Below are 18,715 nucleotides of genomic sequence, written 5' to 3'. Positions count from 1 at the left end.
CCCCAAGCAGTGAGGCTGATCAACACCTCCAGCCACTAACCCACCCCTACACACCTCCACCACTCCTACTTTATCATTTCCTTTCAGTCACACTAATGAACTGACACTCCCCTACCTAGCATCAATACAATCAATTTAACTACGTACTTACTTGTGTTGCATTTTTTTTCATTATTATCACGTTCCTTATTGTGTTTTTCTGTTCTCCTTTACACTTGTGTACAGGAAATGTTATTACAAACATAGAAACAGAGAAAACCTACAGCACAATACAAGCCCTTCAGCCCACAAAGCTGTGCCAAACACGTCCCTACCTTAGAAATTACTAGGCTTACCTATAGCCCTCTATTTTTCTAAGATCCATGTACCTATCCAAAAGTCTTTTAAAAGACCCTATAGTTTCCACCTCCACCACCATTGCCAGCATCCCATTCCACGCACTCACTACTCTCTGCGTAAAACATTTACCCTTGACATCTCCTCTGTACTTACTCCCCAGTACCTTAAACCTGTGTCCTCTTGTGGCAACCATTTCAGCCCTAGGAAAAAGCCTCTGACTATCCACACAATCAATGCCTCTCATCATCTTATACAACTCTATCAGGTCACCTCTCATCCTCCGTCGCTCCAAGGAGAAAAGGCCAAGTACACTCGACCTATTCTCATAAGGCATGCTCCCCAATCCAGGCAACATCCTTGTAAATCTCCTCTGCACCCTTTCTATGACTTCCACATCCTTCCTGTAGTGAGGCGACCAGAACTGAGCACAGTACTCCAAGTGGGGTCTGACCAGGGTTCTATATAGCTGCAACATTATCTCTTGGCTCCTAAATTCAATTCCACGATTGATGAAGGCCAATATAGTGTATGCCTTCTTAACCACAGAGTCAACCTGCACAGCTGCTTTGAGCGTCCTATGGACTCGGACCCCAAGATCCCTCTGATCCTCCACACTGCCAAGAGTCTTACCATTAATGCTATATTTTGCCATCATATTTGACCTACCAAAATGAACCGCTTCACACTTATCTGGGTTGAACTCCATCTGCCACTTCAACCCATTATTAAACAATCTTGAATCTGTTTAGACAGCGCCACACAGGTATGGTCTTTTAGCAATTCACATTGAACTCAGCCTTGCCCTGGCAGACACACTCTTAGGGATCCAGCAAGATCTCTAATCTGCACTGTTTATTCCAGCCATCCTGTAAATCATTAGTCAATTGGCAGTGGGAGTATCAGTCCAGCTTAGTGGATAAAAATAGCCATTAGTTAAACAAGCAAAAACCAGCTGAAATATCCACTGCAAAGCCCTGGCTATAATACACACTGAGATCTGGACTTAGAAACAGCTCTCACTTTACCGAGATAATAAAGACAGCAAATGTGCTGAATGATGTGACTCAGTACAGACACTGTGCAGTACAAATGGAACGAGTTTACTTTGATTCATTTTGGTTAATCACTCAAGTATTTCTCATAATAAATACCCTCGATTCTCAACCTCCCCTCTGAGGGCAAGTTTTCTTATAGCCATTCTTGGCAAAGCAAACTCCCAAAATGTGCAATTAACCAGATACCCTGGGCACCAAGGTTAGTGCAACACTATTACAGCTTGGAGCATCAGAGTTCAGAGTTCAGATTTCAGTTCCGGTGGCCTCCATATAGATCTCTATATACTATCCCGAGATTCAAGGTTCAAGATTGCTTACCATCATTTCCAGTATACAAGTGTAAAGGAGAACTAAATAGTTGCTACTACAGATCCAATGCAGCACAAAAAAGCACAATAAATACAAGTAAATAAGATAGTTTGTATACATAGATTGATTGTATGTCCATAAAGCGACAATGTACAGGAGTGTCTGTACATAAGGTGACTGACAGGAAATGATAAAGTAGTGGAGGAGTGGATTAGTGGGTGGAGGTGTTGATCAGCCTCACTGCTTGGGGAAAATAACTGTTCTTGAGTCTGGTGATCCTGGCGTGGATGCCAAGTAGCCTCCTCCCTGATGGGAGTGGGACAAAGACGGACCAATTAGTAGGTTATTGGTCATTGTATTTAATCTAGTCCATGAGCAGGCTAGGAGGGATCCTTCACGATGAGACTCATTCTCTTGCAGAAAATCAGGCAATACAATAGAATTTATAAAAAAGACTGAGAAAGAAGACAAATTGTGTAAATAAAAATATAAATAATGCTGAGAACATAAGTTGCAGAGTTATTAAAAGTGATCCTGTAGGTTGGGGAATCAGTTCAGTCTTAAGGTTCAGAAGCCTGATGGCTGTAGGGTAATAACAGTTCCCAAGCCTGGTGGAGTGGGACCTAAGGCTCCAGTACCTCCTGCCTGCTGGTAGTAGTGAGAAGAGAGCATGGCCTGGATGATGGATGCTGCTTTCTTGTGGCAGCACTTCATGTAAATATAGTGGAGAAGGCTTTGCCTGCAATGGACTGGGCTGTGCCCACCACTTTGTACCATTTCTTTTCCATTTCTGGGCATTGGTGTTTCCATACCAGGCCATGATGCAAACAGTTAGGATATTCTCAGTCACATTTTGTAACTACAAAACATAAAAACAATTTAAAAGAAAAACATGGAAAGTCCAGAATGTGAGTCTAACCTCATTTTTACTTTAAGCGTGGATGTGTGGTGTGGTGGCGTGATATTGTATGCCATTTACATGCTTTTACATATAATGCACAATGTAATATGTAACCAACAATGAGTGCTTAATCAAACAATAAATTTACAGTATTATTCAAATATTACTGTAATAGTAAAGACATAAAGTTTTAGGTGACGTGCCAAATCTGCACAAACGTCTAAAAAAGAGGTACTGGACCCACAGTGACAGCCTTCAAGTACACATCTAAGGACATTTTAAACATGCTGAAGGTTTCTTCACTCCTGCCTTTAATAAAGAACTTCACTGCTCTTCGTGAGTAAACACTGTGGGATGTTTTACCTCTACGGGGCAGCACCATCAAAACATTCTCCTCAGTACCAGAATGGTGCATCTGTGCTCAGGAGTCTGCAGTGGATCTCGGACCCACTACCCTCTGTCTCAGAGGCCGGATCCTCCCAGGGAAGAACAACGAGAACCATTGACACTGATTCAGATTCATTATTTGTCACACGTGCATCGGAATACACAGTGAAATACGTCATTTGCCTCACAAAAGAACTCAGCCTGAGGATGGGCTGGCAGCTGCCCACAAAAGAAGTTTAGATACAGTAGATACCTGGGTGGGAGGGTATGAAGGGCTATGATCCAGGCGTGGGTTAAAGGGACAGGGCAGAATAACTAGACTAGATGGGCTGAAGGACTGTTTCTGCTCTGTAGTGCTCTTTGACTATTGAATGTGTGCGTGTTTTTATGAGTGCTTGAGTCTGTGTGTATACATGAGTATGTAAATGTGTGGGTGCTTCAATGTGTATGATGTAGCTGTGTGCATATGTTTGTATATGTGTACTTTAATGTGTGCATGGAGACTTGTGTACATTCTAATGTGTATGTACTTATGTAAGCTTGGATGTGTTTGTGCATGGAGAAATGTATTTGTACATGTGGGCAATTTAAGGCACTAAGTCACAACTGGGTCATCAGTAATCAGTGCTATTTTGCTCAAAATTTAGATTAGCTAGTTGGTTTGCTTTTTTTGGCCTGAATGCCAGTTCTACAAGGCCCACTTCTCTATCCTGCACACTCACATGACTCTCTGTGCCTTTTTTGGCCTGAATACCAGTTCTGCAAGGCCCATTTCTCTGTCCTGCACACTCACAGGACTCTCTGTGCCTGTTTTGGCTCTGAGCACAACAGAGATAGAATAACCAGTGATCCAAATGGTTCAATTTGTTGAACATCTGATAAGATCTTATGAAAACTGCAGGTTTCAGACTGGGGCTCTGTATACAAGAGCTGGTGGAGCAAAGGTGAAAATCCATCCATCAACTTGACATGCATGAACTCCCTGAATATTTGCATGACCTTAAGCTCCAGCAGAGATGCGTTGACTGAGCTGAGGGAGGGAAAGGGGTCTGATTAATGGGGGAGCTGTGTGAGGGATCAGTCAGGACCAAGGAGTCAGAACCCATTCAGCAGAATGGGACACAGGCCAGCATCTCACAGGAACTGCTGGGTCACTGATTGTATCGTTGACCTGTGACCTGAGGCTGTAATGTAATCCATCTGCCAATCTCCCAAACCCTCAATTGTTTCCCATGCGTAGAATTAAAGCCACTCACATGCAGAGAAAGCATGGTGGAAGGCAGTGAACCAACACAGAACTGCTGAGTGACACAGAACTGGAGACCATTCAGCTCATTGCATTTGTGCCGGCTCAATGAAAGACCAATTAGTCCCTTTCCCCCACACCTCCTCTCTTGTCGCATAGAAGTAGTCATCGTATTCTAAATCAGGATCAGAATCAGGTTTATTGTCCTGAAATTGGTGTTTTACAGCAGCAGTACATTGCAACACATAAAAAACTATAAACTACAATAAGAGAAATACAAAAAAGTGCCCTCTTAGTTGCCCTCGGATATGGCCAAGCAAGCCAGTTAGATGTAAAGAGGAGAGTAGGAATGGACAATAAATGCTGGTGTTACGAGTGATATCCTGATCCTGAAAAATGAATAATTTAGAAAAAGTCTTTACTGACCCTCTGTGAGGTTTATTTAATACCTTGCTGTGTGACCAAGCTTGCCCAAGTACAATGCAGTAAAACTCTGACAATCCTGATCAAATCATCTGCACAGGCCAAGTCTTTGTGTATATTTAAAGCAGAGATTGATAAGTTCTTGATTAGCAAGCATGTCAAAGATTACAGGGAGAAGGCAGGAGAATGGGGTTGAGAATGGCAATAAGCCAGCCATGATGAAATGGCAGAGCACATTTGATGGGCCAAATTGCCTAATTCTGCTCTTGTTGTCTCCTATCCAACAGTCCGGAAATCCTAATGGTTTGACAACTGACTCAGTGGATGCTGACTACTGAGCTCCCACCCCAGTCCACCTCTCTCTATGCATCAGGCCCCATTCCCACTTCTCCTTTCGCACACCAAGACATCATTTCCCAAACTCAAGAGATTCTGCCAACACTGGAAATGCAGAGTAACACACACAAAGTGCTGGAGGAACCCTGCAGGCCAGGCTGTATCTATGGAGGGGAATAAACCGTCAACGTTTCAGGCCAAGACCCTTCAGCAGGAGTGGAATAAAGTGTTGAAAAATTGACTCATTATTCCTCTCTATAGATGCTGCCTGACCTATTGAGTTCTCACTTCCCAAGATCCCTTCAAAGTCACCTGGTTGTTGAGGAAGTTTCCTTCACTGTACCTGTAGACTGAAACATTGAAATATACAGTGAAATGCATAGTTTGCATTGCGGATGTACTGGGAGGATCCCTGCAAACGTCACCATGTTTCTGGTGCCAAAATACTAACTCACTAACCCTAACCCATACGTCTTTGGAATGTGGGAGGAAACCTGAGCACACAGAGAGAACATACAAATTCCTTACAAACAGTGGTGGGAATTGATTCCCTCTCTGTAAAGGGTTACGCTAACTGCTGCAGTACTGCACCATTCAACGCCACTAAGACCAAAGGACTGATTGTGGACTTCTGAAAGGGTAAGACGTTGGAACACACACCAATCCTCACAGAGGGATCAAAGGGTGAGCAATTTCAAGTTCTTCGGTGTCAATGTCTCTTAGGATCTATCCTGGACCCAACATATCGATGCAACCACAAAGAAGGCAAGACAGTGGCTAGATTTCATTAGGAGTTTGAGGAGATTTGGTATGTCACCAAAGAAATGCTCAAATTTCTACTGATGTATCATGAAGAGCATTCTAACTGGCTGCATCACCATCTGGCAAGTTGGGGGGTGGGGGGGTGCCTACTGCACAGGATCAAAATAAGCTGCAGAGAGTTGTAAACTTAGTCATCTCCATCATGGTCACTAGCCACAGTATCCAGGACATCTGCAAGGAGTGATGCCTCAAAAAGTCAGCATCTATCATTAAGGGCCCCCATCTCCCAAGTTATTCCCCCTTTTCATTGCTACCATCAGGGAGGGAGGAGGGACAGGAGCCTGAAGGCACAGGCTCGAGATTCAGGAACAGCTTCTTCCCCTCTGCCATCAGATTTCTGAATGGACATTGAACCCGTGAATACTACCTCACTACATTTTTATTTCCACTTTTTGCACTACTTAATTGCTGCTGTAAAGACAACAAATTTCACAACATATTCCATTGATATTAAACCTGGTTCTGATTCTGATTCTGACCTGTGTTGTGTAATGTTGAAAGCAATGTGAATTAAGCATATGGTAATGTATTAGTTGAGAAAATATCCAATGGATGATAAATATGCCCACAGGACCATTTTGGATTGGATTATTATTGTCCTATGCACAGGGATGCAGTGAAAATCTTGTCATGCATAGTTGATAATGCAGGTCAGATCATTATACAGTGCATTGAGGTAGAACTAGGTTAAACACCAACAATGCAGAATGAAGTGTAACAGCTACAGAGAAAGTGCAGTGAGGTAAATAAGATCATAGATTGTGAGGTCAAGATCCATCTTATCATACTAGGGTACCTTTTAATAACAGTAGGGTAGGAGCTTGTCCTTGAGATCTGACAACTCATAGCAGGTTAAGGGTGCTATCTAAATGGAAGATGATCTTCTGTCCTGATGAAGGGTCTCAGCCTCCATAGGTGCTGCCTGACCTGCAGAGTTCCTCCAGCATTAGGATTTGCTTAGAATTTCTAGCATGTGCAGAATCTCTTCCATTTATCTAATGGAAGATCTTAAATGATATTGTGGGTGGCAGGGTTTCTCTACCAAAGGAGATGAGAGGTGCACCTTCTCTCCACTAGCCTGTAGGCCACCCTTGGGCAAGGTGCAGCACCTGTTAGTGCCCTGATCAAGGTCACTTTAAGCCACAGGAGCAGGTGGTGGATGGTCATATGAACAACTGGTGCATATCACTGACACCAGGCAGGCAATCTCTGAAGAGTATTGATAATGACTGGGGTCACCCATCTTGTAAAGACACTGCCCAGAAGAAGGCAATGGCAAACCACTTCCGTAGAAAAATTTGCCAAGAACAATCATGGTCAAGACCACGATCACCCACATCATACAAACGGCACATAATGATGATGATATTTGTATTATATGCTGTTAAACTTAATAAGAGTCCAGAGGCGTGCTGACTTTAACTGGAGTGCCTGGACAAAGAGCACAGAACACAGGATAGTACAGGCCCTTCAGCCCACAATGTTGTGCTGACCTTTTAACCTAGTCGAAGATCAATTCTTCCCACATTACCCTCCATTTTTCTTTCATCCATGTGGCTATCTAAGAGTCTCTTAAATGTTCCTAATGTATCTGCCTCAACCATCAACCCTGACAGAGCATTCCACACATCCACCACTCTGTGTGTAAAAAAACCTATCTCTGACATCACCTCTATATTTTCCTCCAATCACACTAAAAGTATGCCCCCCCCCCATGTTAGCTATTTCCACCCTGGGAAAAAGGTAGATATGAGTTCAGATAGATTTTTTTGGACATAAATCTCAGCAGCAGAGACTGAGGGGGAGATCTGATCAAGGTTTATCAGATTATGAGAGGCATAGACAGAGCAGACAGCCTTTTTCCCTGGGTTAAAATGAGAGGGGATAATTTCAGACGAGATGTGAGAGGTGGGTGCCTGGAATGCACAGCCTGGGGGTATGGTAGAGGCAGAGATAGTAAGGACTTTTAAGAGATGTTTAGATAGGCACATGAATTTGAGTGAAATGTCAGGATGTGGACATAGTGTTGATAGCAGAGATAAGTTTAGTTGGCCATTTCATTGCATATTGAGTTGGTTTGTGGGCTGAATAGCCTGTTCCTGTGCTGTACTGTCCTGTCCTATTTTCTATGTTCTATAACCCAGAGAAACCCAGTCCCACACTCAGCTATTCCAGCACAAATCAAAATACCCCTCCGCCAATTGTCAATCTTTATAAACTCTGCACTCAATCAAAACTCCACTAACTCAGGCCAAGATCCATTCACATTCGCACTGTGCTAACACCTTAGTCCTTCTGTAATCTCCAGCCATCCATTGATTTCTAAATCTTCCCTCTTCCCTCACCCACTTCAGCCTTTTAGAGAGGAAGGTGTTCAACCTGGAGGCCAGGTATCGGAATGTGAGCTCTATCAAGAGGGAGAGGGAGCTTCTTCAGCAGTTCCTAGCCCAGCAGGTCAGCGCCGTACGGGAGCTGGAGTTACGGCTGCAGGAGGCCAGCAGCAGCACCAGTGACCTCCAGCACCAGCAGCTGCTACTCAAGGACAACATACAGCACCTCGTCACCCTGGTCTCCCAGGGCAAAGGTAAGGGACCAGTACTGGGGTTGTCCACTGAGGCTGAGGAGGAGAGGGCAGCTGGTTGCTATGGCAACTCGTTTGAAATAGGCAAGGGAGTCTCTCAGACCTGATCATGTTCCTCAAGCACTTTCCCCTCCATCCTTCCCAGAGTATCTCCCCATCTCAGAAGATGTTGAATCCTTGTGAGCTGAGTTAACAAACTGCAAGGGTAAAAGGACCCTGATGGCAGGTATATACAGGCCTCCTAGCAGTAGCTGGGATGTAGACCACAGGTTACAACAGGAAATAGAAAAGTCAAGTCAAAAGGGCAATGTTATTATAATCATAGGAGATTTTAACATGCAGGTCGATTGGGAAAATCAGGTTGGAAATAGATCCCCAAAGAGTGAGTTTGTTGAATGCTGAAGAGACGGCTTTTTAGAGCAGTTTGTTGTTGAGCCTACTAGGGGATCAGCTACACTGGATTGGGTGTAATGTAATGATCCGGAGGCGATTAGAGAGCTTAAGAACCCTTAGGAGCCAGTGATCACAATAGTTCAACTTGAAATTTAATACAGAAAAAGTAAATCTGATGTAGCAGTATTTCAGTGCAGTAAAGGAAATTACAGTGGCATGAGAGAGGAGTTGGCCAAAGTGAATTGGAAGGAGATGCTGGCAGGGAAGACAGCAGAGCAGCAATGGCGTGTGTTTCTGGGGAAAATGAGGAAGGTTCAGGATAGATGTATTCCAAAAATAAAGAAATACTCAAATAGTACAAGGGAAGTCAAATTAATGTAAAAGCAAAAGAGAGAGCATGCAACAAAGCAAAAATTAGCAGGAAGATGGAGGACTGGAAAGCTTTTAGAACCCTACAGAGAGCAAGTAAAAGAATCATTAGGAGGGAAAAGATGAAATATGAAAGCAAGCTAGCAAACAATATCAAAGTGGATAATAAAAGCTTTTTCAAGTATGTAAAATATAAAAGAGATGAGAGTGGATAGAGGACCGCTAGAAAATGAAAAAGGAGAAATAATAACAGGAGACAAGGAGATGGCAGCTGAACTAAATGAGTATCTTGCATCAGTCTGCACTGTGGAAGACACTGTGTGCCAGATGTTGAAGGGTGTGAGGAAAGAGAAGTGAGTGCAGTTACTGTTACAGGGGAGAAGGTGCTCAAAAAGCTGAAAGACCTAAGGGTACAGAAGCCACCCAGGAAAAAAATTAACTGCACCCTAAGGTTCTGAAAGAGGTAGCAGTAGAGACTGTGGAGGTATTGGAAAAGATCTTTCAGAAATCTTTGGACTCTGGCATGGTACCAGAGGACTGGAAAATTGCAAATGTCGCTCCACTCCTTAAGAAAGGAGGAAGGCAGCAGAAAGGAAAGTATAGACCAGTTAGCCTAAACTCAGTGGTTGCGAAGTTGTTGGAGTCAATTGTTAAGGATAAAGTTATGGACTACTTTGTGACAGAGGACAAGATAGGACAAAATCAACATGGTCTCCTTAAGGGAAAATCTTGCCTGACAAACCTGTTGGAATTCTTTGAGTACATTACATGTAGGATAGATAAAGGGGATACAGTGGATGTTGTACATTTGGACTTTCAGAAGGCCTTTGACAATGTGCCATACATGAGGCTGCTTACCAGGCAGAGTCAGTGGTGAGGAAGGCAAATGCAATGTTGGCATTCATTTCAAGAGGTCTAGAATACAAGAGCAGAGATGTGATGCTGAGGCTTTATAAGGCACTGGTGAGGCCTCAACTTGAGCATCATGAACAGTTTTGGGCTCCTCATCTAGGAAAAGATGTGCTGGCATTGGAGAGGGTTCAGAGGTGGTTCACAAGGATGATTCCAGGAATTCCAGGTTATCATACAAGGAATGTTTGATTGCTCTGGGTCTGTACTCACTGGAGTTTAGAAGGATGAGGGAGAATCTCGTTGAAACCTTTTGAATAATTGAAAGGCCTAGAAATTAGTAGATGTGAAAAGTATGTTTCCCATGGTGGGAGAGTCTAGGACAAGAGGGCACTGCCTCGGGATAGATGGGTGTCCATTTAAAACAGAGATGCAGAGAAATTTCTTTAACCAAAGGGTGGTGAATTTGTAGAATTTATTACCACAGGCAGCTGTGGAGTTCAGGTCGTTGGGTGTATTTAAGGTAGAAATTGTTAAGTTCTTGATTCGTTATGGCATGAAAGGTTACGGGAAGAAGACCAGGGAGTGGGGCTGAGGAGGGGAAAAAGGATCAGCCATGATTGAATGGTGGAACAGACTGGATGAGCCAAATACCTAATCCTACTCCTATGTTTTATGGTCTTATCTCAAACTTGAATACGCTCTATAACTAAGCAGCTTCAGTTAGACCATTAGACCACAGGAGCTGAATTAGGCCATTTAGCCCATCAAGTCTGGCAGACCACAGTATGTGCGCTTGCAACACTGTGTGTCAGACAGAGTGGTCAGCAGCACTGGGGCTTCACAGGGGACTGTCCTGTCTCCCTTTCTCTTCACCATCTACACCTCGGACTTCAACTACTGCACAGAGTCTTGTCATCTTCAGAAGTTTTCTGATGACTCTGCCATAGTTGGATGCATCAGCAAGGGAGATGAGGCTGAGTACAGGGCTACGGTGGGAAACTTTGTCACATGGTGCGAGCAGAATCATCTGCAGCTTAATGTGAAAAAGACTAAGGAGCTGGTAGTGGACCTGAGGAAGGCTAAGGCACCGGTGACCCCTGTTTCCATCCAAGGGGTCAGTGTGGATATAGTAGAGGATTACAAATACCTGGGGATACGAATGGACAATAAACTGGACTGATCAAAGAACACTGAGGCTGTCTATAAGAAGGGTCAGAGCTGTCTCTATTTCCTGAGGAGACTGAGATCCTTTAACATCTGCCGGACAATGCTGAGGATGTTCTACGAGGCTGTGGTGGCCAGTGCTATCACGTTTGCTGTTGTGTGCTGGGGCAGCAGGCTGAGGGTAGCGGACACCAACAGAATCAACAAACTCATTCGTAAGGCCAGTGATGTTGTGGGGGTGGAACTGGACTCTCTGACAGTGGTGTCTGAAAAGAGGATGCTGTCCAAGTTGCATGCCATCTTGGACAATGACTCCCATCCACTCCATAATGTACTGGTTAGGCACAGGAGTACATTCAGCCAGAGACTCATTCCACCGAGATGTAACACTGAGCGTCATAGGAAGTCATTCCTGCCTGTGGCCATCAAACTTTACAACTCCTCCCTCAGAGTGTCAGACACCCTGAGCCAATAGGCTGGTCCTGGACTTATTTCCACTTGGCATGATTAACTTATTATTATTTAATTATTTATGGGTTTATATTGCTATATTTCTTCACTATTCTTGGTTGGTGCGGCTGTAACAAAACCCAATTTCCCTCGGGATCAATAAAGTATGTCTGTCTGTCTGTCTGTCTGCCTGCCTGTCTGTCTGCTACACCATTCCATCATTGCTGATTTCTTTTCACTCTCAACCCCATTCTCCTGCTTTCTACCCGTACCCTTTGATGTGTTTACTAAATCTATCAACCTCTGCTTTAAATATACTCAGTGACTTGGCCTATGCAGCCATCGGTGCCAATGAATTCCCCAGATTCACTACCCTCTGTCTCAAGAAATTCCTCCTCATCTCTGTTCTAAGAAGACATGTTTCTATTCTGAGGCTCTGCCCTCTGGCCCTAGACTCCCGCACATTAGGAAACATCCTCTCCATGTCCACTCTATCTCGGCCTTTCAATATTCAGCAGGTTTCAATAAAATCCCCCCTCATTCTTCTAACCTCCAGCCAGTACAAGCCCTGAGTTATCAAGTGTCCTGAGGCATTTATCCTTTCATTCCAAGGTAACATTCTTGTAAACTTCCTTTGAACCCTCTCCCATTTTAGCACATCCTTTCACAGATGGGGCCCAAAACTGTTCTCAATACTCAAAGTGTGGTCTGACCAAAGCCTTATGAAGCCTCAGCATCGGCACTGCTTTTATATTCCAGTCCTCTGCAAGTGAATGCTAACACTGCATTTGTCTTCCTACCAACAACTCAACCTGCAAGTTAACCTTTAGGAAACCCTGCACGAGGACTCCCAAGTCCCTTTGCACTTGGATTTCTCCAAGGACTTCTCCGTGGTAGGAAGTCTACTCTCCTCCCCTTTGTCTGCAGTGGGCGCCTCTGTATTCAGAAGCCCCCATGAAGGAAACATCTCAGTGTTCCCCTCTGAATTTTGAATTTCTCAGTGAGATCTCTCCACATTCTTTGAGTCTAAAACCGGATTGGAAAGGTTTAAGGTGAGAGGGGAAAGATTTAAATGTGACAGTGGGTGATAACTATATGGAATGAGCTGCCAGAGGAGATGGAAGTGGCAAAGTTCTAAATGAATTTATTATCAAGGCACATATTTGTTACCATATTCAACCCTGAGATTCATTTTCTTATGGGCATCTGCAGTAAATAAAAAGAAACACAATAGAATCAATAAAAAAACTCCCTCAAACAAAAATGGACAAACAACCATTGTGCACAAAAACACATTTACATCTAAAAGATATTCGAACAGGAATTGCTCACAGGGAAGCGGGCCTAACAGGGGCAAAGGGGACCAGCTGAGGTAGGCATTTTGCTCGAGATAGTCAATTTAGGCCAAAGGGCCTGATAAAGTGTGGAATAACTCCATGACCCTATTACAACAGGAGAGACAGCTCAAGTTTACATCATCTCCCATCTTCCATCTAGAGAATGCTGATGGGGGAAAAGTGCAGAAACACTTTAATGTTCAAGTTCAATTTCAGTTCATTGTCATTCACATGTACACTGCCAAACAAAACAACATTCCTCCAGACCAAGGTGCACAACACAGCACAGAGAACTCACACAACACATAAAATAATATTACCACACACATCTGAGGCCTCCGTTGGTCAGGGTCAACCATGGATGTTGCATCCTAGCTGTCTAGATATGCAAGCTAGGGCAGTACGATATGGAGAGGAAGCTGTTGCCCATGGAGCAAGCTCCCCCTCTCCATGCTTCTGATGAACCCAAAGGAAAGGCAGAGACTGATACAGTTCGGCACTAGCAGCATCACAGGAATTGCCACTCAGCGTTGAGCTCAACGTAAGACGGCCTCGGGGACTCCAGCTCTGGATTTTTCCCTCGGGGGTTTAGCCTGAAGCCTCCCATGAGTAAGTATAGCTGCAAGGCAGCAGATGTTTGAGATCATCATTTTCCTTCTCCTAGTTTACCACAAATAAATTATCAAATAACAAGATGCATATACAGTGTAACAGTAAAAAAATAAACAGTATAACACTACTGGTGCTTCATACAGGATGAGATCTGGGTGGTGGCGGAGAGTTCAGTAGTCTCACAGCCTGGGGAAAGAAGCCGTTTCCCATCCTAACAACTCATGTCCTGTTGCAGAGGTACCTTCTGCCTGCTGATAGGAGGTCAAAGAGACCTCCCATCTAGATGGGAGGGATCTTTGACAATGCTAAAGGCCCCTGCATATGCAGTGCTCCTGGTCAGTATCTCTCAAATAGAGACGTTGAACGTCCCCTCAGCAGTGCTCACAATCCTTTGTAGACTTGAGGCCAGATGCCTAGCTTTCTACCAAAAATGGAACTGAGGCCTCAGCGGTTTCTTGAGCAACAATGTTTAATCTGGTCAGGGGTCAAGCCCAGCAATGCACTCAGCAAATGTCTCGGGGTTTGGCTCAAGAGAGAGATGTCGTTTGCAAGGAATTTCTTCACAACCATCACATAACAAATGATTTGTTAAAGATAAACAGAACATATAAACTTCAGCAACATGCCTGCTATTGAGATGTGGCTATGGTTCTGTCCCAGTGGGCTAACATGAAATCTAAGGACTCCCTCATGCAGGGCATCACCTTAAGGAGCCTCACTACAGAGCTGCGGGTGTTCAGGCTAGTTGAGTCTGTCAAGATTCAAGTTTATTTGTCATGTCTGCATCAAAACATATAATAAAATGCATCATTTGTGGATGTGCTGGGGGCAACCCACAAGTACCGCCATGCTTCTGATGCCAACATAATACGCCTCCAGCTCAGTAACCCTGACCCATATGTCTCTGGAATGTGGGAAGTACCCGAGGCACCCAGAGGAAACTCACACAGTCATAGCGAGAACTTACTGACTCCTTAAGGGCAGTGCAGGAACTGAAATCGTGTCGCTGGCGCTCTACTAGTGTTACGCTAACTGCTGCGCTATGGCGCTCCAGATTCTCATGCCCGTAGTCCCTGGCCACACTTACGGGCTGCTCAGCACAATCCTTGCTGGTTTGATTTAACACAAACGATGCATTTCACTGCACCTTTCAATGTACGCGACAGAGCTCATCTTTATCTGTTATAGGCATGGAGTTCTCTGTAAAATGTCATCATGGTACCCTCCCCTGGCAGCTCATTCCTTACAAGCACCATCCTCCATGTAAAAGTGTTGCCCCTCAGCTCTGAGACTTTCCCCTCACTTTCAAACTATATTGCCCTGAGTGTGTTCAGCTGCTTTCCCTCCAGCTTGGAGTTGCTGTCAAGCTTTCCAGCAGTGCGGGGAAAGACTGGAGGATCAGGTGAAAGGTTATATTGACAGCTTCTTGATTGGATATGGCATCAAAGGTTACAGGGAGAAGGCCAGGGAGTGGGGTTGAGGAGGGGAGGAAAAGATCAGCCGTGATTGAATCGTGGAGCAGATTCGATGGGCCAAATGGCCTAATTCTGCTCCCTTGTCTTATAAATGCCGAGGATAGATGCCCATCATCAGATAAGCATGGAGATGTGGAGACTGTGTAGTGGGTACAGGAGAGGTATGCCTTGATTAGAGAGTATAAGTGAAGGTTGGACAAACTTGTTTTTTTTCTCTCTACAGAGCATTGGAGGCTGAGGGGAGACCTGATAGAGGTTGTTACATTACGAGAGGCATAAATAGGGTAGTTGTCAAGAATAATCATGGTCATGGAAAGAGCACGATCACCCACGTCATACGACACAGCACATAATGAACGAACGATTGAGATAGGGTAGATGATTGTTTGGTGGCATTTAAGAGGCTTCCCAATAGACGTACAAATATAACCTGAGATGAGGGGATCAGACTATGAGGAGACATTGAGTCGCCTTAGGACTGTACTTGCGGAAATTCGGAAGAATGAGAGGAGATCTTATAAAAGTTAATCAAATGATGAAAGGGATAGATAAGGTAGAGGCAGGAAAGTTGTTTCCACTGGTAGGTGAGACTAGAACTAGGAGACATAACTTCAAGATTCAGGTGAGTAGATTTAGGACGGAGAAGAGAAGGAAAGGCTTTTCCCAGAGTGTGGTGAATCTGTGGAATTCTCTGCCCATGAAGCAGTAGAGGCTAGTTCAGTGAATACATTTAAGACAAGGTTGGATAGGTTTTTGTGAAGTAGGGGAATTAAGGGTTATGGGGAAAAGGCAGGTAGGTGGAGATGAGTCCATGGCCAGATCAGCCATGATCTTATTGAATGGCAGAGCAGGCTCTATGGGCCAGATGGCCTACTTGCTCTCCAATTTCTTATGTTCTATATTGAAAATGGGTTTCTTATTGTCACATGTACAAAAGTTTATTGATAAAACATTCATACAGATCAATCCATTACATCAGAGTGTTCAGATAGTACAAGGTAAAACAGTAACAGTATGCAGAATAAAGTGTAACAGTTACAGAGAAAGTGCAGTGCAGGCAGACAGTGAAATAAAAGGTAGACTGTGATCCATTATTGTACTGGGGGACCATTCAATAGTTTTATAACAATAGTGTGGAAGCTATACTTGAGAATGGGGGTATGTAGGCTTTTGTATCTTCTGGCCAGTGGGAAAGGGGAGAAGAGAGAATGTCCAAGGTGGATGGGGTCTTTGATTTATTGAGGCAGTGAGAAGTGTAGACAGAGTCCAAGGAAGGAATGGAGAGATATTCAGTATAAATTGGCACTGACGTTGTGGACTGAATGGCCAGTCCAATGCTGTACTGTTGTATGATCAATGTTTCTTTTAGATCAGCTATTTATGTTTCCCTTTGTTGGAAGATCTTCACAAATAAAACTTGGCAACCTTCAGCTCCTAGAGCTAGGGTCAGGGGCCTAAGTGTTCAGAGGGGATTTGTTCCCTGTTTGCTTTGCGTTTCCTTCTCCAATTTCTTAGAAAATTACATCACAGAACGTTAGAAATCTTTGGCACAGATTGCTACGTCTCCTGCCAACTACGAGAGCTATGTGCACACACTTAGGTTTGCTCTGATATAGGAAGACCATCAGAATCAGATTTATTGTCACTGACACACTCAAATGTGTTGTTTTTTGGCAGCAGTACAGTGCAAGTCAAAGAAATTACTATAAGTTATAGTAAGAAATGTTTTGAAAATAGTTTGTGCAAAAAGAGAGCAAAATAGTGAGGTAGTGTTCATAGGTTCATGGAGATTCAGAAAGCTGATGGCAGAGGAGAAGAAACTGTTCCTAAAAAATGAGGTTCTATACCTCCTCCCTGATGGTAGTAATGAGACCATAAGTCATAGGAGCAGGATTGGGCCATTTGGCCCATCGAGTCTGTTCTGCCAATCCCTCATGGCTGATATAATTTCCCTCACAACTTCTCTCTCCTGCCTCCTCCACGTAACCTCTGGCACCCTGAATGATCAAGAACCTGTCAACCTCTGCTTTAAATATACCCAGTGATGGCCTCCATAGCTGTCTATGGCTACGGATTCAATAGCTTCACTACCCTTTGGCTAAAGAAATTCCTCCTCATGGTGTTGGAAACGGTATAGGATAAGAAGATTTATGTGGATGTTTACAGGATTGAAGGGTTTGTATTATAACCAGAGGCTGGATAGGCTCAGACTTTTTCCCCTGGACTGTAGGAGACTGAGGGGTGAGCTTACAGAGGGTTATAAAATAAATGAGGAGTATAGTTCAGGTGAATTGGCTAATTATTTTTCCCCAAGGAAGGAGAATCCAAAACCAGTGGGCATAGCTTTAAGATGAGAGGGGAAAGATCTAAAAAGACACTTTGAGGGGCAACATTTTTGCACAGAAGGTGGGGGTATATGGATCGAGCTGCCAGAGGAAGTGATGAGGGGGGTACAATTCTGATATACAAAGAGCATTTGGCGGGGAGGAAAAGATTAGAGGGGTATAACCAAATGCAAGCAAATGGGTCTAGTTCATATAGGCAGTTTGGGCAGCATGGACCAGTTGGGCCAAAGGGTCTGTTTCTGTGCTGTATTACTCTATGGGGGTGGTGAGGTGGAGATACGTCTCTACCAAAGGAGCTGTAAGATGCTCCTTCCCTCCGCTAGCCTGAAGGTCACCCTTGGGCAAGATGTAACACCTGCTTAGCACCCAATCGGGGTCACATGAAGTCATGGGAGCAGGAGGTGGATGGTTGTATGAGCAGCTGGTGCATGTCACAAGTCCTGGTTATGTGACCACTGACACCAGGCAGACAATCTCTGAAAAATATTGATAATAGCTGGGTCACTCATCTTGTAAAGGCACTGCCTTGAAGAAGGCAATGACAACCCACTTCTGTGGAAAAATTTGCCAACAGCCATCATGTTCAAGCACAGACCATGATCACCCACCACATACAACATGGGACATAATGCTGACTCTGAATTGGACAATTTCTTTTTCCAGATTTTGGTCCATTACGTTTCCTTGCGTGCTAATCTGGGTGACATTTCAATCTGGTTGGGGAGGTATTCCTGTATCTATCCCCCTTTCTGGCATTGAGTTCCAGACCCCCATTCCTCCTGTATGAAAATAATTTCCTCAGTTTCTTCTAATCTGTCCACAAGTTTCTTTAACTCTATGTCCTGGAATAATCAAAACCAGAAACTCTTCTGCACGCTTTCCATCTCAATCCGTCTTCCACAGTATCTACCTTATGTAAAATATTTGCCTGACTTCCCCACTTGTTTAATCTTTGACCAAAACAGATCAGCTAGAAGAACTCAGCCAGCCAAGCCACATCTGTAGAAAGAGAAACAATTTGACATTTCAGGCCGATGACACGCAGAACCTTTATAATCTTTACCTAGATATTATAAAGGAAAGCATTCCGTAGGTCTTCTTAACTTGACTGAGCTGTCCTGCTATCTGTAAGCCTCTGTCTCCACAACAGGGAGCAAAAAGCCAGTCTATGATGACGAGTCTGCCCTTCATGCGAGCTTCCATATGGCACAACAGACCATTCAGGAGGAAAATTCTGGGGTGACTTATTCACACACCTGCCTCAGACCATGACTGCCTTCCCTTCAACCACCTTTGTATTTTTTCAGCCATTTTCTTGC

At 44.0% G+C, this 18,715-nt stretch overlaps 1 protein-coding gene across 2 annotated transcripts in view; it reads left to right on the top strand.

Moving 5' to 3' along the window:
- Positions 1–18,715, top strand: part of LOC132400003 (angiopoietin-4-like) — a 107,197-nt gene that overhangs the window by 40,146 nt on the left and 48,336 nt on the right. For both annotated transcript variants that reach the window (XM_059981045.1, XM_059981044.1), the window contains exon 4: positions 8,173–8,402. In XM_059981045.1, the coding sequence (XP_059837028.1) occupies positions 8,173–8,402 (230 nt within the window). The remainder of the gene's footprint in view (positions 1–8,172; positions 8,403–18,715) is intronic.

The sequence above is a fragment of the Hypanus sabinus genome, chromosome 9 (assembly GCF_030144855.1).
Source record: "Hypanus sabinus isolate sHypSab1 chromosome 9, sHypSab1.hap1, whole genome shotgun sequence".
Classification (NCBI taxonomy): domain Eukaryota; kingdom Metazoa; phylum Chordata; class Chondrichthyes; order Myliobatiformes; family Dasyatidae; genus Hypanus; species Hypanus sabinus.
This window is presented reverse-complemented; position numbering and strand designations above follow the sequence as displayed.